This window comes from Ictidomys tridecemlineatus, chromosome 5 (genome assembly GCF_052094955.1).
Source record: "Ictidomys tridecemlineatus isolate mIctTri1 chromosome 5, mIctTri1.hap1, whole genome shotgun sequence".
Classification (NCBI taxonomy): Eukaryota; Metazoa; Chordata; class Mammalia; order Rodentia; family Sciuridae; genus Ictidomys; species Ictidomys tridecemlineatus.
The window spans coordinates 97308778-97333662 of NC_135481.1; the positions used below are offsets into that span (position 1 = coordinate 97308778).

A 24885-nucleotide genomic window follows, 5' to 3' on the forward strand; every position below is an offset into this window, starting at 1 on the left:
AAACAAATATTTAAAAAAAAAAAAGCTTACTGCCTAATCACCAAGAGGTTCTAATGTATCAAAAAAAAAAAAAAAGTGGTTGCTATTAGCTCTACCCATGAATGACAGCTTGGCACAGACAAGCTGTTCTGAAAAAATTAAGACCGTCTAGTGACTTCAAATGGAATAAAGCAAAAGGTACATACAGAATTTGTAGATATTCTAATAATAAAACTACTTCAACATCAGAAGTTCAGAGCCTACAAATATGCAAACCAAAGCAATCTAAATCATGCATGCTTAAAGGAGAAAAGAGAAGCAGGACAAATAGTAGGTCTACATTCAAATCAACACTGCCCGCAACTGAGCTTCTCAAGACCTGAAAAACTGATGAGAAAAAGGTTTTGAGGCTTATCAACATATTCAAGTTCCAAAATAGTGAAACTATATATTAAAATAAACTCTGCATAAAATTCTAATTCTACCACAGTTGGAAGAATTGTGTAGGAACAACACGGAATAGAAAACACTTGGTAAATTTACTTTGTGGTAGTTATTTTTCTAGGTACTTCATATTATAAATGAGGATAATAAGTCCTGATAACATCTCTGTAAGGCAGGTACTGTTATGATTATCTCAATTTTTTATATGAAGAGAGTGAGACACAGATTAACTTGTCCAATGTCATGCAGCTAGTAAGAGGCATAAATTTTTTTAAAAAAAACCATCAGTCAGATTCCAAGTTCCTATTAACCAATATATTGTCTTATAATAAGGGTTATACAATGGTCACTTTTTTCTTTAACCTGAAAACATTTGGGGCTCTCAAATGTTTGTATCATCTGAGATGTATCAAGCAATAAGAAAAGCACAGGTGAGGCTGAGAGTATAAGCTCTGTGAGAATGCATTGCTTACCAAACATAATCCCCTGGGTTGGACACCTAGCACCATTTGGAAAAAAAAAATGCAAAGGAAAGCAAAGCATAGGTTTTGGGATCAAATAGACCCCTAAATAAAGCCTATGCCTCAGCTTCCCCATACCTAAAATGAATGTACTTAAGTTATTGTGAAGGTCAAAAAATAAGTAACATAAAGCATCAAGCGATAAGTACAGCACAAATACAGTACACAATATAGGGGTATGTGTACTTAGTATGAAGTTTTCAAACACTTGAATGGTCCAGGGATACACTTCATAGTACATGAGTCTTTTAAATTGTAAGGGTGCTGCGCACTTGAGCTCATTTTTTAAAGAACTGTGCCTAGCTTTCCACAAATTTTCACGGGGTATGAATGAGCTCCAAAAGATAAAGACCCACAGCGTACATAACAGATACTTGCGGGGTACGCTACCTTTCCCTTCTTGTTCTCACAAATTCTCCCTTTTCCCTCAGGGAAGGCATGCCAAGCCTTCACAATAAATACCAGTTTTTTCCCACCATATTCTTGGCTTAAGGAATAATAATATATAAAAGTTTACGTCCCAGTTTTCCAGAGAGAGCCTAAAGAAGGCCCTCAAGCGCTTCTTCATCACTCTTTGCCTGGACGAATAAACTGTTTATTCGAGAAGAAAGGTCCTTGTAAGGTGCACGAAGCACCTTGCGGGCCAGGAAACCCGACTAGAAATCGCAGCCTCAGGATTGGAGAACGGAGACCTGATGCCCCAGCGCTGGACTATAAGGACAGGTGTTTCCTCAAACTACTGGGCAACCCAGGATTCCGACTCGCAACACTTGTCCTCTTTCTGGGAACTTTGGTGCAGACAGGTTTGCTGGGATCTGCTTCGGGCAGGATGAGTGGAGAGAAACGTTACCCGAGCTACAGTTGCAGCTAAGTTTCAGCTGAGGTGTCCTGGGAAGCGGCAGCAGGATTCAACCGAAGACAGACCTCCAAGGAATCCGACAAGAGCCCCCAGGGCTGGTCTCTGCCGGAGCTAAGAGCCGGCTTGGGGTTTTTCCGTTTCTCAAAGCGGCTTCCGTTTCCGGGTTATCCTTCGCCGGAAGCAGTATATAGATGTCGTAAAAGTGTCGTGTAATTGGTGTATCCGGAAGAACGGGTGTGCAGCTTGAACATGGTGAGAAGAGGGTCTGTCGGAGCACTTATATGGGGCGATTAGGAAGGACTCAGAGCTTGACTCCATTTCTTTTTCCTTACACTTTCCTTGTTTATTTGCATTCGGAACTTAGTTCTTAAACGGCTCTGAACCGAGCTTGTTGTGCTTTTAAGGAGTGAGGAGAGGGGTTGGGTGTTTGAAGGAAGAAGAGAATGGACAAGAGAAAAAGTACTTCAAAAAAGATACAATGTACGCTTTTAACTCTAAAATTTCTGTTTCAAGGGAAAGCAAAAGAAAACAAGAAAGTATGCGACCATGAAGCGAATGCTTAGTCTCAGAGATGAGAGGCTGTGAGTGTCCAGAATCTTTTGGGTTCTTAAGACTGCCCAGAGATAGAGAAGTCACGAGGGGATAAGTAGCAAATATTTTTGTTGTTTTGTTTTCTCTTATAATATTGTGTCTTAGATTTGTGTCTCAGGAGATAATAGTCAGATGTGTAATAGTCACTGCGCTGCTGAGCGACTTTGCTGGGAAAGGCCATGGGAGATAAACATTTCTTAAGTGTTCACTTTGTTCCGCTCTTGTTATGTGCTTTGTCACATTTAAACATTATAACAATTGTGTGATGTAGACACCTTTATGTTCTTACCATTACATTGCTACATTCCCCAGAAAAAGATGTTTGTTGTCCTTGAAAGATGGTGAAGTCAAAGACCATGTGTTCAGCACTTGACACTTAAACTTTTTTTGAAAGAGAATGAGAAAACTCCCAAATGACTCCATGTTATAAATCTTATATGAATCCAGATCACTGTGGAAGAAAAGAATAGAGAGAAATTCTCTATTATAAAGAGGACCTAAATAGTTGTTCTGCTTCTGTCAAGACTGGATAGGTTATTAAATAAGGACTGGTCTTCATTGTTTTTAAATTTCACAAAAACAGAAAGGTCATGAGAGCCTCCAGAGTTAATCTTCCAAGCATTTGATGTGGATATATTAGGGACTGAAGATGTAACTTAGTGATAGAGCACTTACTTAGCTTGCATGAGGCCTTGACTTTGATCTCTAACACCAAAAAAAAAAAAAAAAAGGCAAGCCATTGGTGTGGATTAATTATGTCCTTTAAAGGAATGAGGCCCCACTGATAATTTCTACTTACAGTTAAATTTTGTATATGTCTTGTGATTTAGCACCATCTCCCTTTTTTTTTTTTTTTTTCCATACTGGATGCTTTACCATTGAGCTACATCCCTTTATTTTGAGACAGGATCTTGCTAAATTGCTGAGGCTGGCATTGAACTTTGCAATTCTGCCTCAGCCTTCCAAGTAACTGGGATTACAGGAATGTACCACCCAGCTGTCTAACCCTTTATAAGAAGCATTTGGGAAAATGTCATTCCCTATCTACTATTAAAACATTTGAGTCATCAGAAGATAAATATCAACAACCTCTTTACTCACTTCTTGGGAGGGATTTGGGTCCTTGATATGAGAACTTCTTGCTAAGAAAGACACTATAGTTTAACCCACATTTACCCATTAACAGTTTTTTGGATTATTGGTTTTACTGAATAATTTTGATAGTTCCAGACTACTTTCCACTACAGTTATTTGCTCAGAAAGTGTAGGCTGATATTAACATAAAAATATAACAAAATAGGATTTGCTCTGTAGGAAAAAAAGAATGGAACTTTTTAATGAGCTAACTACTGTAATATTTTTCATCTCTCCTGTATTAACTTTTTTTCCCCCCAGTAAAGAAAAGGATAGATTAAAACCAAAAAAGAAACAAAAGAAAGATCCCAGTGCACTGAAGGAAAGAGAAGTGTGAGTAATCAAAAACTTTTATTAAATTTTCTTTTAAACCTGAAAGGGACAGCCCAAAACCTCTTAGAAATCCAGGCTTTCCATAAGCTGATTTACTCAATCATTTGTTAGTAAGTCTGACACATTATGCAAATAAGAGTGGTATTGCTGAGCATACACTGATGCCAGTGGTTTGAAGGCTTTGGGATTTCATGGAGCTGTAAGATTTCCCCTAAAATCCTGGGAATATAATCTGAGAGTATTAGGGTTTTTGTTTGCCCAGAATCTTTTAGAAGACATAATTACCATTGTTTAACACACCAGCATTTCATGAAATAAAGATTATATTACAAAAAAAATAAATAAATACTAATGAATAAATAGTATTTTCAGAATAAAGTCATTTCTTTTAATAAATATATTTAACTTTACAAAAGCCTTACTGCATTTTCTTTGTTTTCTCAACCTGGTCCATGGAGTAGTATTTAAACATTTGGGACTTGTAGATGAGAAAAAGGCCCTGCTGTATTACATAATCCTAACACTGGACAAACTGTTATCTTAGACCACATTTTGTACAACCAGTTTAGGATTCTATGAGAATAGCAAACTTGGTGTAGTATTATTCTGATTAAGATATCAGTATTCTACCACTTGTGTCCATGGCTACTCTGCTTCTGATAGAAAAAGATCTGTGTTGAATAATTGCTTTTTTAAATCTGTGGCAAAACATGCTAGTGTACAATTAAGATAAGCTTTCACAGGATGGGGTTGTGGCTCGGTAGTAGAGCACTTGCCTTGCATACGTGTGGCATTGGATTCAATCCTCAGCACCACATTTTTAAAAATAATAATAAAGTTAAAAAAAACAGATAGAATTTTAAAAAGAAATAAGCTTTTTACTTTCTCCCTTGCTTTCCTGTTTAGAACTTATTCCCAATGAATAAGAGAAAAGGAACTTAATCTATAGTGAACTATCCTCAGCAAAGACTTCATTTTCATTTTTTGTTCATACCAAAATATCAATGTAGACTTAACTTTGTGTTCTTATTTTTCTTTTTATTTCAGCCCCCAACACCCTTCCTGCTTATTCTTCCAATATAATACACAATTGGGCCCACCTTATCATATCCTGGTTGATACCAACTTTATCAATTTTTCTATTAAAGCCAAACTGGACTTAGTGCAATCAATGATGGACTGTCTGTATGCCAAGTGTGAGTAACATACTTTTACATTTCTTTGACATTTGTTCAGAATAATCATATTTATCCAAAAACATGAAAAGAAGGAGATAGGATTTGCGATGAATGAATTGCCATTTAATTTGCAATGGCTATCATAGAAATGACCATTTTTAATGAAATGTTAAGCATACATGACTAGAAGTAATTGAACTTTCACAATTCAGAAAACAGTGCTTTGGCCATCGTTATGGATATCAATTCTGAACATAAAAAGGGAATTTTATGTTTTAGAATTTTGGATTTTAAAATTCTAGGTATATTAAAGTCTATTATAATTTTTCAGTATATACATTTTTTTATATTAAGGAGTGTAGAAAAGCTACAGACATTTTGTCATTTACAATCATAGAATCAGAAGTTGGATGATGGTTGATTTCTGTTTATTCAGATGTTATTTATTTGTACTAAAACAACCTGAGATAATATATTTACACCTAGATGTGCAATTTACCATTACTAAAGTTCCCTTGTATACTTAGGTTATCTTCCTTCACACAATTTTCCAACACTGCCATGAACAGGCAAAAAAATGTAGGCCATAACTTCCTAATAGTAAGATCTGATAAGTTTAAATTTGTATATTTTCCAGTCACCTGATAAAAAATACAAATGAAAATTAGGCTTGTACTTTGTCATAAAGAATAAATTACTGGAATAAAAAGGGAAAGTTAATACCTCCTTTAATCTTTTTTAAAATATATTTTTAATTGTAGATGGACACAATATCTTTATTTATTTTTATGTGGTGCTGAGGATAGAACCTAGTGCCTCACATAAGCTAGGCAAGTGCTCTAACACTGAGCCACAACACCAGCCTCCTCCTTTAATTTGTAAAGGATACTATAGACACACCTTGTGCTATTGTGATTTTTAAAATTACACTTCACAACTGCTGCGGTGGCACACTGCCATTATCTATTTCTCTGATAGATCTGGACCTTTCCAGATTGAATGAGGTGCCTTTAAGAATATTCATGGGCTGGGGTTATATCTCAGTGGTAGAGCACTTGCCTAGCATGTGTGAGCCACTGGGTTTGATTCTCAGCACCACATATAAATAAACAAGATAAAGGTCCATCAACAACTAAAAAAATATTTAAAAAAAAAGAACATGCATAATTTATGGGAAGAAGTTAAAATATCAACATTAACAGGAGGTTAGAAGAAATTGATTTCAGCCCTCATAGATGACTTTGTGGAGTTCAAGACTTCATGGAAAGGGATGATTATAGATAAGCATGTAGCTGGGTGCTGTAATTGCATGCCTATAATCCTAGTTATTTGGGAAGCTGAGGCAGGAAGATCGCAAGCTTGCATACAAACTGTGAAAGATGGAACTTATCTTTATTAAAAATGAAAATAGATCTTATTTTTGTTCTTTTCAAAAAAACAGCTCAGTGGTAGAATGCTTGCCTAGCATGTGTGAGGTACTGGGTTTGATTCTCAGCACCACATATAAATAAATAAAGGTCCATCAACAACTTAAAAATTTTTTTAAAACAGCTGTATTAGGTAATTCACATACTGTTCACAATTTAAAGTGTACAGTTCAGTTTCCTTTATTGTAGTCACAAGAGTTATGCATCATCAATCACAACAATTTTAGAACATTTTAATGACCTGGAGAAAATCCCTGTGCCTGTTAACCATCACTCCACAACCCTCCTCATTCTCCCCATCCCTAGGCAACTACCAATGTTCTGTCTTTATAGATTTGCTTATTCTGGACATTTCTTGAAAATAGAGTCATAATATTTGGTCCTCTTTCCTTTGACATAATGTTTTCAAGAGTCGTTCATGTTATAGCATATATCACCACTCTACTAAGAAGAAAGTGTTTGTTTTGATTTATATCTCTTTAATTAGGAGTAAGATTGAGCATCTTTATGCTTATTGACCATTTCTATGTCCTAGTCTATGAACTGAAATATAGCTTGGCAGTTAAGATCCCTAGTGTAAGGGTTGGGTATAGCCCAATGGTAGAGCACTTACCTAGTCTACATGAGGCCCTGGATTTGATTCTCAGAACTGCAAGAAGAAAGAAAAAAAAAAAAAGATCCCAGAATAGACTATCCAAATCTTGACTTCACCATTATCTATCTAGTTACTTTTTTGCATCTGAAGATCCTTATCTATAAAATAGGAATGATGATAATTATGACAACAGTGCTACCTGGTAGGTGTTATTATGAACACTAGAGTGAGTCGGTTCTTATGAAGTACTTAGCACAGTGTCTGGCAAATAGTACACAATTACAAACTATTATTATAATAGCTGAGATATTTCATTTATAGGAATACATTAAGAAAATTAGCCCTTTTGACAAATGTGTAAAAATATTTTTCCCACCTTATTTTTTAGACTACTGTGGCTTTTGGTAGTGGTCAAGTTTTCTTTTATTTATGTGATTAAATTTGTATTTTTTACTTAATTTCATGGCTTAAATTTCAATATTTTTTCCATCTACAAATTACACAAAAATAATAACAGGATTCAGCTTATTTTTTCCCCACATTTATGACAGGTGCTTATTAAAGTCTATGGCATGTCTTTGTGACAATTCCCTAGTTGCTTTATAAATAGGGATTTCTTCTCTAGTTCTTTTTTTTTTAATTTGTTATTTTTAGTTATACATGATAGTCTTCTCTAGATCTTAGCTGTTATTCCAGAAGTTTCTTGGATCTATTAAAGATTGACCAGGACATAATTCACATAATTTATCCACAAGTTCTGTTGTTAACTTTTTTGTATTTTTTCCTGGCAGGTATCCCTTGTATAACTGATTGTGTAATGGCTGAAATTGAGAAATTGGGGCAAAAATATCGAGTGGCTTTAAGGTAAGAAGGATCTAGTCTAGTTTTATTTTAGATTGGTATACTGAAGATTCTTTTATTTTTTTTAATATTTTTAGTTGTAGATGGACACAATGCCTTTATTTTATTCATTTATTCTTATGTGGTGGTATGGATTGAACCCAGTGCCTCACATGTGCTAGGCAATTGCTTTACCACTGAGCCACAACACCAGTTCTTGGTATAATAAAGATTCTTTTGACCCTTCTTCATCTCTTTGCCTTCCAAAGAGTGATTGACCAATTAGACAAAATAAAAATTAAACAAAACTTTTATGATTTTAAAAATTAAATAAAGTTTAAAAGATTTTAAGCTCAACCTCTTTGAACAAAGCTACTTAGTCATATTGATCTTGTGACTCCTTTTAATTTCCTCTCAATTTTTCCATTAGAAGTTATTTATTAGTTTGTTATAAAGACATCTCTTTCAGTATCTCACACTTAAAATGTACACATTTAAAGTTTTGAGTTTACCCTAGAAAATTGAATTTAGAACTTTGAATTCAGAGTAGACATCTTCAACATGTGTCCATGGACTTCTGAGTACCAGAGACTTTTGCACAAAACCTTTTATTCACAAAACTCATTTTATAATAATAGAGCCAGTGCTTTTGTCACTGTGTTGACATTTGCACTGATGACATTGCTTATGCCTTAGTATGAATCAAAATAATGGGCTCCTACAAGGCTAGTAGCCATTGTATTCCTCACTGCTCTTCACTGGCAGTTTTTTTTTTTAAAAAAGAGCCAGAGTTGCTTAAGAATGTCCTTGAAACTAGCTATAGTGGCACACACCTATAATCCCAGTGGCTGGGAAAGCTGAGACAGGAAGATTGCAGATTTAAAGCCAGGCTTGGCAACTTAGCAAGACTCTCTATCAAAAATAAAAAGGAAATAGCTGGGAATGTAGCTAAGTGGTAGAACATCCTAGATTCAATCTCCAGTGAGGCAGATTCCTTAATGAAGCAGTAAAATGTAACTTCATTATATCTTGACCTTCAAATACACATCAGTGTTCTTTGTGATGAAATGTGATGCATACACAGAGCACCTCTGCTACATACCAATGGACAAAAGTTATCTCAATGAAAAGTGTTGTGTGTGTGTTTGAGTTGGGAACTGAACCAGCTGGTTTTTCATGGAATGTCATTGTTTCTGTGAAGGAACAACTGATAAACACTGGTTATTTAGACTTTGTTATTTGGCAAACATTTTCTCAAAAATTAACAGTGGCGTCAGGCATGGTGGCACACATCTGTAATCCCAGTGGCCTGGGAGGCTAAGGCAGAAGGATCACGAGTTCACAGCCATCCTAGCAAAAGCCAGTTGCTAAACAACTCAATGAGATCCTGTCCCTAAATAAAATACAGAAAAGAGGTAGGGATGTGGCTCAGGGGTCAAGTGCCCCTGGGTTTAATCCCTGGTACCAAAAATTTAAAAAAAATAACAGTGGTGAACACATCACTTCAAGGAAAGCAACTTACCATATCAATTGCCAGTGATAAAATTCAAGCTTATGGTAAGCTTATCACATCCTCAATATTAAAGACCTTCTTATTGTTCTTATTGAGACCAGTGGAGGTAACGGGTGTGATGTTTTTTCATAACTTATAATGAAAAATGCCAATAGTTGGAAAAAGCACTATACCTCAACTAATGACTGTTTTCTAAGTGACTTATAAATGATGTCACAAAATCATGCCATGGCTAAAAAACATGTTCAATAGACCAGTGGATTATTTTTGTCACCTTTATGGAGATATAATTTCTATACTATAAAATTCACTAATTTAAATTGTATAATTTGGTGAGTTTGGCATACGTATATAACAATAGGACTTCTATTATAGTCAAGAAATAAAACATTCCTGTCTAGAAATTTTATTTCATTTATAGGAATTCTAGAAAAGGCAAAACTAGAATAGAATACAGAGTAGTGGTTTCCTGGAGCCAAGAGTAGGAGCGGGGATTAACTTCAAAGAGGCATGAGGCAGCTTTTTGTGGAGAAGAAAATGTTCTATTTCTCAGTGGTGGAAGAAGTTCCATGGATATATAAGTGTGTTAAAACTTATGCAAGCATATCTCTATAACTAGAGATTTCTATTATATTTCATTGATATAAAAAAGATGATTTTTTAAAGGCAAAAAAACAAATGGAACATCTTAGATAGTATTGTTTAGGTCAGTAGGAAAGTAATAAATTACTAAAATACTGATTACATCTGTAGGAAGAAAGAAAAATTAGATCTTTATCTTACACAAAAATCAGTTCCAGGTAGAGGAAATATCTAAACTTTTAGTAGAAAATATAAAGAATATCTTAATGAGCTGAGGATGGGTAGGACTTTCTCAAGAAGTCCAAACTATAACAAAATTAATCAATTTGACTATATGGAAATTGAATGCTTCTTTATAACAAAAGATACCATAAGCAAAATTAAGACAAGCTAGAGACATTGAGAAGATATTAATAACACATGTAATGAACAAATGGCTTATTTTCAAACTGTATAAAGAACTTCTATATATATCTAAGAAAAAGACAAATAATCCTTAAATTCACAGTGAGATGCCATTTCATACTCATCGGGTTGGCAAAAACAAATTAAATCTGCTTGACAATGCCCAAAATAGTTGAGTTTGTATAACAATGGGAATTCTCATACTCAACTACTATGGCTGTCAATGTGACATGACTTTGGAGAGCAATCTGGCAATATCTGGTAAAATCAAGGTTGTCCATGCTGTTCCAACACTGTCTTTCAACCTAGAGCTCATAGTCTGTAGGTTGTGAAATCAGTTTAATGAGTCACAACTAATATTGTTTTTAATATAATAGAATGTTAGCATGCCTTGCATGAGGTAAGAGTTGAATACTGTTTCACAAAACTCTTTTCACTTTTATAAGCTTGTGTATAAAAGTGCAAAGTGAGTGCTAGTAGACTGCATTCATACTGTGGCTTCTGGTCATACAGAAAGGCACTGCCATAAAGAAACTCACACAACAATTGTAGAGTCAAGTTTTGGAATTTTCTTATGTAATAGCAAAAAATTATAGGTAGCCAAAGGTCCTTTAAGGAGAGAATGGACAAATTATGGAATGTTCATGAATAAAATACTATTTAGGAGTGAAAATGGGTGAACTAGAGGTATAATTGTCAATATGGATAAATCTCAAAAGCATTATAAAACAACCAACCAAGAGCATACATTTATCTAAAGTTTAAAAACATGCAAGCCAATATTACACTGTGTATAGGTATGTACATATGAAATCTTACATCTGTAGTAAAGTGTGTGTGGATGATAAATATGGAATGAAATTCAGCATAATAATTATTTGTAGTGGGGTAAAGAGGGACTGGGATTGAACTCAGGGGTGCTTTACCACTGAACTACACCCCCAGCCCTTCTTATTTTTTATTTTGAGACAAGGTCTTGCTAAGTTGCTTAGGGCCTCAGCCTCCCAACTCGCTGAGATTACACCACTGCACCTGGCTCTTTAATGAAAATTTAATCTTCATCCATTTTTGCATATCTGAAATAATTCAAATTAAAAGGGGAAAAGAGGTAATTATTTTTTAAATAATATAAATAAATAGCGGGAGGCTGGAGTTCTAGTTCAGCAGTAGAATGCTTGCCTTACATGTGTGAGGAACTGGGTTCAATTTCTCAGCACCACATATAATGAGGAAATAAAATAAAGGTCCATCAACAACTAAAGAAAATTTTAAAAAATAAATGAACAGTGGGAGAGGGAGGGAAATATGGGCACAAGTTTGATTATGTAGAGAAACAAATGAGGTGTTAGCTAAAAGGAAGTGCTAATTAAACTTTTTTTTTCCTTTTTTATGATGGGAAAGTACTAGAGCATGTTGGTCTGTCCCCAGAAAAGAGCCAGTTAAGAGGAAGAAATAAGTAATTCCAAAAGTGAAAGGTGTAGCCAAAGAGCCAAGTCACAAGACTGTTGCCTACATCTTTTCTCAGCTACCAGCCTGTCTTCCTTCTAGTGTATCCTCCTTACCCAGCATGCTAATTCTTCCCATGATAGAACTTGGTTCATATCACTCTTCCCTCAGAAATCTCTTTTGGGCCAGGTGTGGTGCCACACACCTGTAATCCCAGCTACTCAGGAGGCTAAGACAGGAGGATCACAAGTTCAAAGCCATCCTCAGCAAAAGCAAGGTGTTAAGCAACTCAGTGAGACCCTTCTTCTAAATAAAATAAAAAATAGGGCTGGGGATGTGACTAAGTGGTCAAGTGCCCCTGAGTTCAATCCCAGTGCCCTACCCCACCAAAAAAAAAAAAAAAAATCATTTTTGGTACCAGGGATTGGTACCCGGGGGTGCTTAACCACTGAGCCACATCCCCAGCCCTTTTTTATTTTGAGATAGGGTCTTGCTGAGTTGCTTAGGGCCTCACTAAATTATTGAAGGTAACCTTGAACTTGAAATCCTCCTGCCTCAACCTCCTGAGCTACTGGGATTACAGATATACACAACTTTATTTAGCCCTTGCCTCAGAAATCTTATACTAACTCCCACCACCTTTGTCATGAAGCTCACACTCCTCAGCCTGGCATTGGAAATTAGCCTTATTTTACCCACCTCTCCATAAACACTTCTCTGCCAGATGTGCTCACTCTTTCCTGATCAGCAGCAAACATTTTATTGTTGGATGGTGCCCTGTTTGGAATATGCCTAACCTCACTTTGCTTGGTACATTCTTTCATCTTCATTTTATTCATCTCTATGTCTTTTTCTAAATTATCCAGCCCACATTGATCTAGCACTGAACTACTGCAATATGGAGTATTTTTGTTGCACTTGGTACCTGTGTGCTACCTTGTATTTTTATCCATTTCAGTGACTCATCATCGTTGTGTAACAGAAAGAACAGAGCCCTAGGAATCACTGAATCAGGATTTTTCCTTTTTCAGATTTATATGAAAATAATACATTTTTATGACAAACAGAATAAATATACAGATAATTAAAGAGTCCTTCTCCACATTCACACTTTGACCATTTTCCTATCCTCAGAGTGATAATTAAAAAATCTTAGTTTACATATTTTTTCAGACCCTTTTCTATGCAATGTAAGTCTAGAGAAAGATTACCTGAGAAGGGAATTTTTATTTTCTTAATTTAGTCGTGTGTTCATTCATACTTTTATATATGCATTTTTGCTTATATATTGTTCATTGGCCTCCTATGTTTATTGCACAGTTTAGTATAGGTCCTTCCACATTCCCTTTTTTTTTTTTTTTTTAAATAGGACAGGGGTACCCAAATATCTTAACTTTACCTTGTTGCTGGATATTTAGAGTGCCTTCTTTTTTTACTGTTATAAACCACACTGTAATTCCCATCCTTGTGCCTGTCTTCCAGTACATTCGTATAAAACAACTTCCTAAAAATGAACTGTCAAATTAATTTGGTTTTGAATCCTGGCTTTTCCCAACTATGTAGGTTTAAGCAAATTAACTTCTCTGAACCTGCTTCTTCTTTAAAATGGAAATATAATTCAGAGTTCTGCGATGATTAATTGACTGTAGGCATACCACCAGTTATCAGTCAGCAAGCTTTGACTCCCAGCTCTGAAAGGTGTGTTTCTAGTTAAAAGATAAGCTTCAAGAGGAGAAGGTGCCTGAAAATCTGCAGAGGTCATGTTGCTTTCACTTCACTGATTGAGGCACAGGAGATTATCCAGTTGCTTGAGTGTTTTCTTTAATCCACTATTATAACCCTGCAGGATTGCAAAGGATCCCCGCTTTGAACGATTACCATGCACGCACAAAGGAACCTATGCAGATGACTGCTTAGTACAAAGAGTAACTCAGGTATCATAAGTTTTTAAATGTTTATTTCTACTTTAAAACAAAAAAGGTAAACTATTATCTCCTGAATGTTCATGGTCAGTAAAGTATCTAGAAATATAAATGATTTAAAAAATTATATAACATCTATTCACAAGAAGCATAAATTTCCTCATTTACTTGAGAAAGTGGATTGAAAATTTATATTCTAACCATAATGAGAAGAGCACAGGTTGGAGATGAAGCATGGTTTCAAATCTCAGCACCTGCACTGCCTGGGGATGTGATTTGGGTTACACTGGTTATATTCTCTATTTTTTTCTGTTTGTTTGTTTCTTTTTTAATTGGAGCTTTGTAGTTATACATAGTAGTTGGGTTCATCCTGACAAGACTCATACATGCATGGAATTTGATTTTATTTCATGATTCCCCTCCTTTTCCCTCTTGCTTTTTTCCTTCCATCCTCCCTCCCCTTTTCCATTCTCCTTCTTCTACTCTACTAAACTTTCTTTCACTCTCTATTAAATTATAATTGATCGTTTTTTTAAGTCACTTTTTTTCTTTTATTTATTTATTTTTATTTGGTGCTGAGGATCAAACCCAATGCCTCACATGGGTCAGGCAGGTGCTCTGCCACTGAGTCAGATCCCCAGCCCAGTTAATTGGTTCCTTATGTTAGCCTCCTCTTCCCTCCTCCTTTCCTTTATTGTACTTCACCTTCCATATGTGAGAGAAAACATTCCACCATTGAGTTTGGCTAATTTCACTTAGCATGATATTCTCTATTTCCATCCATCTACTTCATTTTCAAATGCCACAACTTGATTTTTATGGCTGAATAGAACTCCTGTGTGTGTGTGTGTGTGTGTGTATGTGTATGCATACGTATACATACACATCACATCTTCTTAATCCATTTATCTATTGACAGGCATCTGGGTTAATTCCATAATTTAGCTATTGCAAATTATGCTGCTATAAACATTGTTGTGGATATATCACTGTAGTATGCCAATTTTAGATCTTTTGGGAAAATACCAAGAACTGGGATATAGCTGGGTCATATAGTGGTTCCATCACTAATTTTTTGAGGAATCTCCATAGTGCTTCCCAGAGTGGTTGTATTAGTCTGCAGTCCCATCAATAGTGTACAAGTGTACCTTCTTCTCCACAACCTCACCAGCATTTATTATTGTTGTATTCTTGATCATTGCCATTCTGACTAGAGTGAGATGAAATCTTGGTGTAATTTTGATTTGCATTTCCCTGATTACTAGATGTTGAACACCATATATTTGCCAGCCATTTGTGTTCCTTCTTTTGAAAAGTTTCTGTGTTGTTCTTTTGCATTTATTGGCTGAGTTATTTGGGTGTTTTTTTTGTTTGTTTGTTTGGTTGGTTGGTTGGTTCGTTGCTTTTTGGTGTTGAGTTTTTTGAGTTCTATTGTATATTCTGGATATTAGTACCCTCTTGGGGGAGTAGTTGGCAAAGATTTTCTCCCATTCTGCAGGCTCTCTATTCAATCTCTTAATTGTTTCCTTTGCTGTGCAGAAGCTTTTTAATTTGACAGCATCCCACCTATTTCAGATCAGGTATTATGATGCCTTCTGCTTTGCTTTTCTAGATTAGTATTGCTTTGTCTATTCTGGATCGCTTATTCTTCCAAATGAATTTTTTTTTTAGAGAGATAATTTTTTTAATATTTATTTTTCAGTTTTTGGTGGACACAACATCTTTATTTTATTTTATGTGTTGCTGAGGATCGAACCCAGTGCCTCTCGCATGCCAGGCAAGCACTCTACCACTGAGCCACAACCCCAGCTCTTGACTATATTAATTTTGCCTATCCAAGAACATAGGATATCTTTCCATCTTCTAAGTTTTCTTCAGTTTCCTTTTTGAGTGTTCTGTAATTTACATTATAGGACTTTTTTACCTCCTTGGTTAGATTAATTCCCGAATTTTTTTGTTTGTTTTGTTGGCTGGTTGGTTGAGGTTTTTTGGTTTTTTGTTTTGTTTTGTTTTGGGGTTATTATGAATGGGATGATTTCCCTAATTTCTTTCTTGACTGAATCATAGAAAAGCTATTGGCTTATGGTTGTTGATCTTGTATTCTACTACTTTGCTAAACTCTTAAGCTCTAAAATTATAAATTTTGAATCTTCTAGATAAAGGATCATATTGTCAGCAGATAGTTTGATTTCTTCTTTTTCTGTCTTTGAATCCACTGATTCTTTATCCCTCAAATCTCTAAAATGGTTTGGGTTTATGTAGATATAATCATATATCAGATTCCACCTCCCTATGATTCTAAAATAAGGTTCCATTTCCTCCTCATGCAGGAATTTTGTCCTTTTCCACCATGCCTAACCCAAAAGTGTTTCTCATTTACATCAAAATCTCCTAGGGTGCTGTCTCACACTTATCCTGGAATAAGTAGGTTTTGAATTGTTCTATTCTGACCTCCTTGTCAAGTGCCACACGAACTTTATAGGTAACTCTTATAAGAGCCTCTTTTGGGATAGGGGTATAGCTCGGTAAGAGAGCTTGCCTATTATGCACCAAGCTCTATGTTCCTCAGTTCTGCTTAAAAAAAAAAAAAAAAAAAACTCTTCTCCCTTGCTGAGGATAATCATTTTCATCTGGTGATTGTTCTGTGTCTTTTTAGCCACTTTCTCATAGATGGGGCCAGCATTGCCCATAATTTCCCACAGCCCAGCAGGCACCACACTGCAACTTTTTGTAAAACTCAATGGAAATTTGGATATGACAAAACTAAGGTACAACACAAAATGTTGCAGCTTTCAGAGATGCTAAGCTCAAACTACGGTTCCTGGATATCCTGTTCTGGGCTCCCAGCCCAAGGAGCAGCCTACCTCCACATTGAGAGGCTTTAAAGCACATCTAAACCCTGAGATCAGGGAAAGGAGAGAGCTGTGCCCTAAGGTAGAAAAGTCTCTTACATTTATGAGACAGAAAACAGCTTGTGGCTTATAAACAGTTTTTTACCTTCTTCCCCTCAAGATTCTTAGAATCATATTCAGCCTAAGCAATTTATTATGTTTTTATAAATATGAGCTCCTAGAGCACAGTAGCTACTCAACAGATTGTTATAGCCTTCCTTTTTCTAGTTACTGTGAAAATGAATGATTCTTAAGATTAGTCAATAGTTGTGCAATTTTCCAATAGTCATTAAATACACTTAGTGAGCTCTGTATGAACATCAATGGATATCTCTTTCAGCACAAGTGTTACATCGTGGCCACAGTTGACCGTGACCTTAAACGAAGAATCCGGAAGATCCCTGGAGTTCCTATCATGTACATTTCTAACCACAGGTAAGAAATTTCTCTTGGGAAAGTAACTAGAAGAATATAGTTGATGTTAATTTAAAAAGAGTTCAGGCTAGGTGTGATGCTCACACCTGTAATCCTAACAATTTTGGAAACTGAAGCAGGAGGATCCCAAGTTTGAGGCCAGTCTTAGCAATTTTGGGAGAACTCAAAAGCAACCTAGTGAGACATGGATACAATACTTTTATTTTTTATTTATTTTTTTTTAATGTGGTGCTGTGGATCAAACACAGTGCCTTCCACAAGCAAGGCGAGTGTACTGCCACTGAGCTACAACCTCAGCCCCTCCATCTCAATTTTTAAACAATAAATGCAGCACCTCGGGGTTTAGTTTTCCCCAAATGAGGTCAAGTTACAAGGTTATAAAAGGATTTCAAAGAAGTTGCTATATCAAATATTTACATGGTTGTATTGAAGAAATGAGACAAAGTATCAAGAGCAAGGACAGAAAATAAAGATAGGATTTAGGAATGAAGCAGACACTCAAATTGTTAAATAAGAATAGATACATTGCTTTAAATACAAAACATTATTTTAAATCAAGCTAATCTTTTTTGGCCAGAAATACCTTTTTGAAAGATGTGGTTTTTTTTAAGATTTTTTTTTTTTTTTAAGATACTTTGATTAGCACCTCATTTGGGAAACTAACAGCTTGTTTAAAAAAAAAATCTTTAATGTTCTTGTAAGTTTCTGGGTCAAACTATAAGTGACCAGCTTTTCAGCAGCTTGGGGATCACAGTATGGTGAGAATATGGGCTAAGAACTTGGGCTTCCCTGGATTCAGACATTGGCTTCCCTACTTGCTAACTTTGTGAATTTGAAGAAAAAGATAATATAGTCAGTGTTTTGATGTCAGTCACTCATTATGAGGTCCCTCTAAAATATTCCCACTGACAAAAGAAATTGGGGATAAGTGTTATAATGAGTAAAGGATGAGTTTTTAGATGGGTTCTACCCACCTTTCTTACCAATGTTGATTTTCTACCCTGAACAGATACAACATCGAGCGTATGCCAGATGATTATGGAGCCCCTCGATTCTGATTCTTACAAGACAAAGTCCTTTATCTTCCTTCGACCAACTTTCTCAGTTGCCAGTTCAGTAAACATGCTATAGAATATAGAATAATTCCTATAGCATGAATTATTTGCTCTGTTATGAGCTAAATATGATTAAATATACTCACTTCTTGATGCTTTTTGAAAATGATATTTTGTTACCTTTAAAAATTTGTTGCATTTTTTGAATAAATCATATGTTCTAGTCATTATTCACATGATTAGATTTACTCAAAGTTTTTAAAGTTTATATTCAGTACTTAATAAGATTTGGTCCTGCCCTCACAACACTAAACATGGTTGAAGAGAAAAACATGCAAATGGGGTTGGGGATGTAGCTCAAGCGGTAGCGCACTCGCCTAGCATGCGTGCGGCCTGGGTTCGATCCTCAGCACCACATACAAACGAAGATGTTGTGTCCGCCGAGAACTAAGAAAAAATAAATAAATGTTAAAATTCTCTCTCTCTCTCTGTCCCCCTCTCTCTCACTCTCTCTCTTTAAAAAAAAAACATGCAAATGAATAAATACAGTAAAATAGTGCTAGGGTACAAGTATTAGGCAAGCTGTGGGCACATGAAGGAGAAAGGAAGGATTTCTTTTTATTTGGTTGGAATGAGAAGGGAGGAAAGGCTAGAAGTAGTAATGTTTGAGTTAAACTTAAAAATGAATGAGTGCTTACACAGTAAACAAGACAAAGAAGGTGAAGCACAGGAAGTAGTATGAATATGGAGACATGAACGTGATTGACTTGTACAGATAATTGCTGGAAAAACTTTATGACTGGAACATAGGAAATCATGGGGCAATAGGGGATATACCCACATCTGAGATCCATGAAGTGGGAGGTAAAAAGGAGGGGGCCTTATTTATCACCAAAGGGTTTGGACTTATCCTAAGGTCAATAAGGTGTTCTTAAATTGTTAAGCGGTAAAGCCAGGCACAGGGAGTGCATGCCTGTAATCCAACAACTTGGTGTAGGAGGATCACAAGTTTGAGACAGGGTTTTTGCTAAGTTGCTCAGCAACTTAGCAAAAACCTGTCTCAGCAACTTAGCAAAAACCCTGTCTCAAAATAAAAAGGGCTACGAATGTAGCTTAGTTGTATAGCACTCCTAGATTCAATCACTAGTATTGAGGGAAAAAAGAAATTAAGCAGACAGGTAATATGATCAATATAGATATTTTTAAATGACTACAAGGTAATGTAAGAATAGATAAATGGATCATTAAAGCACAGTGGAAAGTCCATAAATAAGCCTATGTATTTATGGGAATTTGTTATATTAGTAAGTTGCTATCAAATCTGTAGGACAAGGAAATTATGTTAGAATGCCAAATAATGTGAAGTCATCTATTAGGGTTAGAATCCTGATTCCACCAGTTATAGTCTGTATAGAGTTGGGTAAACCACATAACCATTTGATACTTTCCTTATTTCTTCTTTAAAATGTTTTATTTAATCCTCAAAACAAGCCTGATAAGGTAAGATTAAATTGAGTAATACCTGGCCCAAGGAAGTGTTGTTCAATAAATATTAGTAATTATTGGGCTGGGATGTAGCTCATGGCAAAACGTCTGCCTTGCATTCGCAAAGCCTGGGTTTGACCCCAGTTCTAAAAAAGATAAATAAAAAAGAATCCCACCAAGTATTAGTGATTATTGCATTATTGCAATGGCAAGGTGACAATATTTGGAGAAGAAAAAAATTCTTATGTGACATGATTCATGAGAATATACTTTAAAGTAGATCAAAGACCTAAATTTTGTTTTGAACTAAGAAGTGTTAGAATAAAGAAAAATGTGTTCCTAACTTTTAGGTAGAATTCTTCAATAAGAAGAAGAACACCAGAGGGCTGGTGTTGTGGCTCAGTGGTAGAGTGCTCGCCTAGCACGTGCAAGGTGCTGGGTTCAGTCCTCAGCACCACATAAAAATAAACAAATAAAATAAAGGTATTGTGTCCAACTACAACTAAAAAAAATTAAAAATAAAGAAGCAGAACACCATAAATAAGTTTGAATTTTATTAAATTATAATTTTCCATGCAAGACACTCCCCTCCCTAAAATAACAAGTGGCTGATAAAAAGATATTCTAAAATAATACAACAAGGATGTAGGGAAATGGGTACTCAAGTCATGCTGACAAAGGTATTTACCCCAAGAGAGATGAAAATGTGTTTACAAAAAGGCTTATACACCTATGTTCATAAATTCAAAAAGCAAAAACTTAAAACAACCTAAACATCCATCAGTAGGTAAATGAATAAACATGTGGTATGTTCATACAGTGGAATGCTATTCAGCAATGAAAGGAATCAACTACTAATTCAACAACATAGATTAGTCTCAAAACAAGTTGAACAAAAGAAGCCAGGTATAAAAGAATATACACTGTATGGTTCTGTTTAAATTCTAGGGAAAAAAATAAATCTATAACTATAGAAAGTAAATTATTGATTGCTTAAGGTCAAGATGAAGATGGCCAGGTATAGGCACAAGGGAATTTTGGGAGTCCTGGAAATGGTGTTTGTTATGATGATTACTTGAATATATTGATTTGTCAAAACACATTGAAGTATATTTAGAATGGGTGTCATGTTGTATGGAATATTTGCCTCAGGAAGAAAAGAAGAAAAAGACATGCAAAAATTTTTTTAAATATGCTGTTTGAATATGCAATATGAACAATATTGGGGTTTTGCTTGTGGGCAATTTTGTGGAAGTTCCACATACACTTGAAAAAGTCTTCTCAAGATAAATGTTTTAATATCCATAAAATCTACCCAATTGCTTAGGCCTTCTCTATCCTTTTCATTTTTGACACTTTGATCTGTCTCAAACTGAGAAAATATACATGAGGATTTCCTAATATTAGTGTATTTTGTCTATTTCTCTTTGCACTTTCTTAGAGTTTCCATTTCATAAAAGTTGCTACTGTGAGCCAGGAGTGGTAGTGCGTGCCTGTAATCCCAGTGGTTTAGGAAGATTGTGAATTCAAAGCCAGCCTCAGAAACATAGTGAGGCCCTAAGCAATTTAGTAATATCCTGTCTCAAAACAAAGGGCTAAGGATGGGGCTCAGTGGCTAAGCGCCTCCTGAATGATATCAATTCTGGGAGTGTGCTTTTCTTGTTTCTATCCAATTATTGTATGTTTGGCATGTGAAGGCTGATCATTGTTCTTTTGGTGCACAGGTCTCTAGATCAAGAAAAGCCACACCTCCTGATACAGACACTGCTATATATACCCCTTGTTGTAGAGACTGCTCTCCATAACCTTTGAGAATTGCCTTGACTGGACAGGACTTTGAGATTGTCTCTGAAGCAGAAAAGGTTGCATATACTTTACCTGTGGACGGGAGAGTGAGTTTAACATTTGGTATCTAGAAGAGAGTGTGGCATTCAATTGTGCTGCCCACCAATTATTTCGGGCTTTTTTGTGGACCCAGGTTGGAAATGCTCTTCTGCACCATCTTTGAAGCTAGGTATGGCAATGTGACTTGCCTTGATTAAGATGATATGTCATTTCTAGGCAGAAGCTTTAAAGTCAGTGTGTGATTATTGTGCTCCCTTTGCCCTGTGTTGGCAATCATGAAAGCATGGAGACAGAACCTTGCTTGGCTTGGGCCTTCAGAACATCCCAGCTGGCCCAGGATTGGAATATCAGGATGAATAATAAATACGAATTTGTTTAAAAAAAAAAAAAACAGGAATTGAACACAGGGGCACCTAACCACTGAGCCACATCCCCAGCCCTTTTTTTTTAATATTTATTTTTTAGTTTTAGGTGGACACAACATCTTTTTTTTTTAAGAGAGAGGGAGGGGGAGAGAGAGAGAGAGAATTTTTTTTAATATTTTATTTTTTAATTTCGGCGGACACAACATCTTTGTTTGTATGTGGTGGTGCTGAGGATCAAACCCAGTGCCTAGTGCCACAACCCAGCCCTTTTTTATATTTTATTTAGAAACAGGGTCTCCCTAAGTTGCTAAGGGTCTCACTAAATTGCTGAGGCTGGCTTTGAACTTGAGATCCTCTTGTCTCAGGCTCTCAAGCTTCTGAAATTACAGGCATGCACCAGTATCCTCAGCTGTTTGTTTTTATTACTGTAGCATAATTTAGCTTACACCAACTGATAAAGCATGTGTTAAAAGTCCAAAAGCAATTAAGCAAAGGTATCCAAATGAAGAAAGTTAAAATTATCTCTATTCACAAGTGATGTGATCTTATGTGTAAAGAATCCACACAAAACAAAACAACAGTTACCTTGCTATTATTTGAATGTCCTTACCAAAACTCATGTTGAAATTTGATCTCCAGGGCTTGGGATGTGGCTTAGGGGTAGAGCACTTGCCTCACATGGTTGAGGCACTGAGTTCGATCCTCAGCACCTCATAAAAATAAATAAACAAATATAAGGCGTCCATCTACAACTAAAAATAAACGTTAAAAAATAAAAAAGAAATTCGATCTCCATTGTCAGGTATTAAGAAGTGAGACCTTTAAGAGATAATTAGCTGATGAAGGCTCTACCCTCATGAATTGGTTAACCTATTCATGAATTGATGGGTTAATGGGTTATTTTAAGAGTGAGTCTGTTAAAGTTTGGGCTTATCGCTCCTTAAGATACCCAGTGCCACCTGAGGACTCTGCAGAGCCCCCAACAGCAAGAAAGCCATCACTAGATGTGATCCTTCAACATTGAACTTCTCAGGCTCCAAAACAATAAAAAATAAATTTCTCTATAAGTTATCTGGTATGTGATATTCAATTATAGCAACAGAAAACAGATTAATACAACTAATAAACAATTTCAGCAAAGTTTCAGGATACAAAATCAGCATTCCATAATCAGTTGCGTTTCCATTCAATAACAATGACCAATATGAAAAAGAAAGTAAAAAACAATCCCATGTCCTACAGCATCAAGAAGGATAAAACACTCAGGAATAAATCTGACCAAGGAGGTGAAGATTTGTATAACAGTCCTCCCTTATCCATGAAGATGTATTCTAAGACCACCAGTGGATGCTTGAAACCAAAATAGTACTAAATTTTATATTGTTTATAGTGTTTTTTCCTAATCCGATTTTATAAATTAGGCACAGTAAGAGGTTAACAATGATACATATAACAATATATTGTAACAAAAGGTATATAAATGTGTTGATGCTTGGGCTTGGATTGTGGCTCAGCAGTAGAGCACTCCCTGGTCCATGTGAGGCCCTGGATTCAATCCTGAGCACCACATATAAATAAATAAATAAGTAAAATAAGGTATTATGTCCAACTACAACTAAAAAATAAATTTTTTTAAAAAATGTGTTGATGCTTGCTCTTTCTCCCTCAAAATATTTTGTAATGTACTTACCTTCCTTCTTGTGATAATATGGGATGATACCATGCCTGCATGCTGAGATGAAGTGAGTTGAATGCCAAGACCTAATTATATAACCTAATACTCTTAGGCTTACCTAAGAGCATTGGGCTACTCTGTAAGGGCCACTTGAACACACACACACACAATTCCTGATTGCAAAACATAACACAAGGGAACAGTGATCAAGACTGTGGTAAATAGCATAAAGACAAATACATAGTAAAAGTAAGACAGGCTGGGCACAGTGGTGCATGCCTGTAATCCCAGTGGCTCAGGAGCTCAGGCAGGAGAATCTCAGCCAGCCTCAGCAATTTAGCAAGGACCTAAGCAACTTAGTGAAGACCCTATTTCTAAATAAAATATAAAGAAGGGCTGGCTAAGCAGTTAAGTGCCCTGGATTCAATTCCCATTATTAAAAGAAGAAGAAGAAGAATAGAGAGCCTAGAAATAAACTCTTGTATATATGGCCAAATTATTTGGGGGTGGAGGGTGGAGGAGAGTGTTACTGGGGATCTAACCCAGGGTTGCTTTACCACTAAGCTACATCCCCAACCTTTTTTATTTTCATTTTGAGGTGGGATCTTGCTGAAACTTGTTGCTTAGGACCTCACTAAATTGTTGAGGCTGGCTTTGAACTCCTGATCCTCCTATTCAGCTCCCAAATTGCTTGGATTACAGGCTTGTACCAACATGTCTGGCTGGCCAAATAATTTTTGATGAGGGTGACAAGTCAACACAAAACGTAAAGGACAGTCTTTTCAATAAATGGTGTTGAGAAAATTGGATATCCACATGTAAAAGAGTTAATTTGATTTTTACCTTTTACCATATACAAAAGTGAACTAATAATGGATTAAAGAGCTAAATGTAAGACCTAAAAGCATAAAACTAGGGGAAAAAAACATGGGAAACTTTGGGACATTAGATTTAGTAATGATTTCTTGGATATGATATCAAAAGCAAAGCAAAAACAGGCAAATGAATCTCCATTAGGTTTAAAAACTTCTGCCATCAAAGGAAACAATGAGCCTAGAAGGAATGGCAACCTATGGAATTGGAGAAAATATTTATGAATTATAAATATTTGAGGGTTAATTTCCAGAATTTATAAGAATCTTCAACTAAAAAAAAAAATGACCCTAGTTTTTAAAATGGTCAAAAGACCTGGATAGAAATCCTCTGAAAATTTAGAAATGGCCAGCAAGCATATGAAAAGATGCTCAGCAACTCCTCATAGGGAGAAATGCCAATCGAAATCTTAATGAGATACAACTTCACACTCATTAGGATGGCCATTATTAAAAAAAAAAAAAAAAAAAAAAACAGAAAATAGCAAGTATG

General features: G+C 35.7%; 2 protein-coding genes and 1 long non-coding RNA gene across 7 annotated transcripts in view; 1 reads left to right on the top strand and 2 right to left on the bottom strand.

Annotated features, from left to right (window-relative positions):
• Arel1 (apoptosis resistant E3 ubiquitin protein ligase 1) overlaps window positions 1-2246 on the bottom strand; it is a 47350-nt gene extending 45104 nt beyond the window's left edge. For 4 of the 5 annotated variants that reach the window (XR_013439134.1, XM_005321237.5, XM_013356864.4 and 1 more), the window contains exon 1: window positions 1795-2240. The gene's annotated coding sequence lies outside the window, so the exon portion shown is untranslated. Of the gene's footprint in view, window positions 1-1794 lie in introns of all 5 variants that reach the window. The other variant, XM_078050551.1, reaches the window with a different exon arrangement.
• Window positions 1954-18627, top strand: Fcf1 (FCF1 rRNA-processing protein). The gene is made up of 8 exons (XM_005321238.5): window positions 1954-2055; window positions 2317-2384; window positions 3790-3861; window positions 4909-5057; window positions 7853-7925; window positions 13694-13781; window positions 17001-17095; window positions 18105-18627. Exons 1-8 carry the CDS (start codon window positions 2053-2055, stop codon window positions 18151-18153), a joined length of 597 nt encoding a protein of 198 aa, XP_005321295.1. The 5' UTR covers window positions 1954-2052; the 3' UTR covers window positions 18154-18627.
• On the bottom strand, window positions 17277-23621 carry LOC144377892 (uncharacterized). The gene is made up of 3 exons (XR_013439135.1): window positions 23536-23621; window positions 22456-22555; window positions 17277-18597 (listed from the first exon to the last, which is right to left on the bottom strand). It is a non-coding gene; the product is annotated as an uncharacterized LOC144377892 (long non-coding RNA).
• Window positions 23622-24885: the final 1264 nt, after the last annotated feature.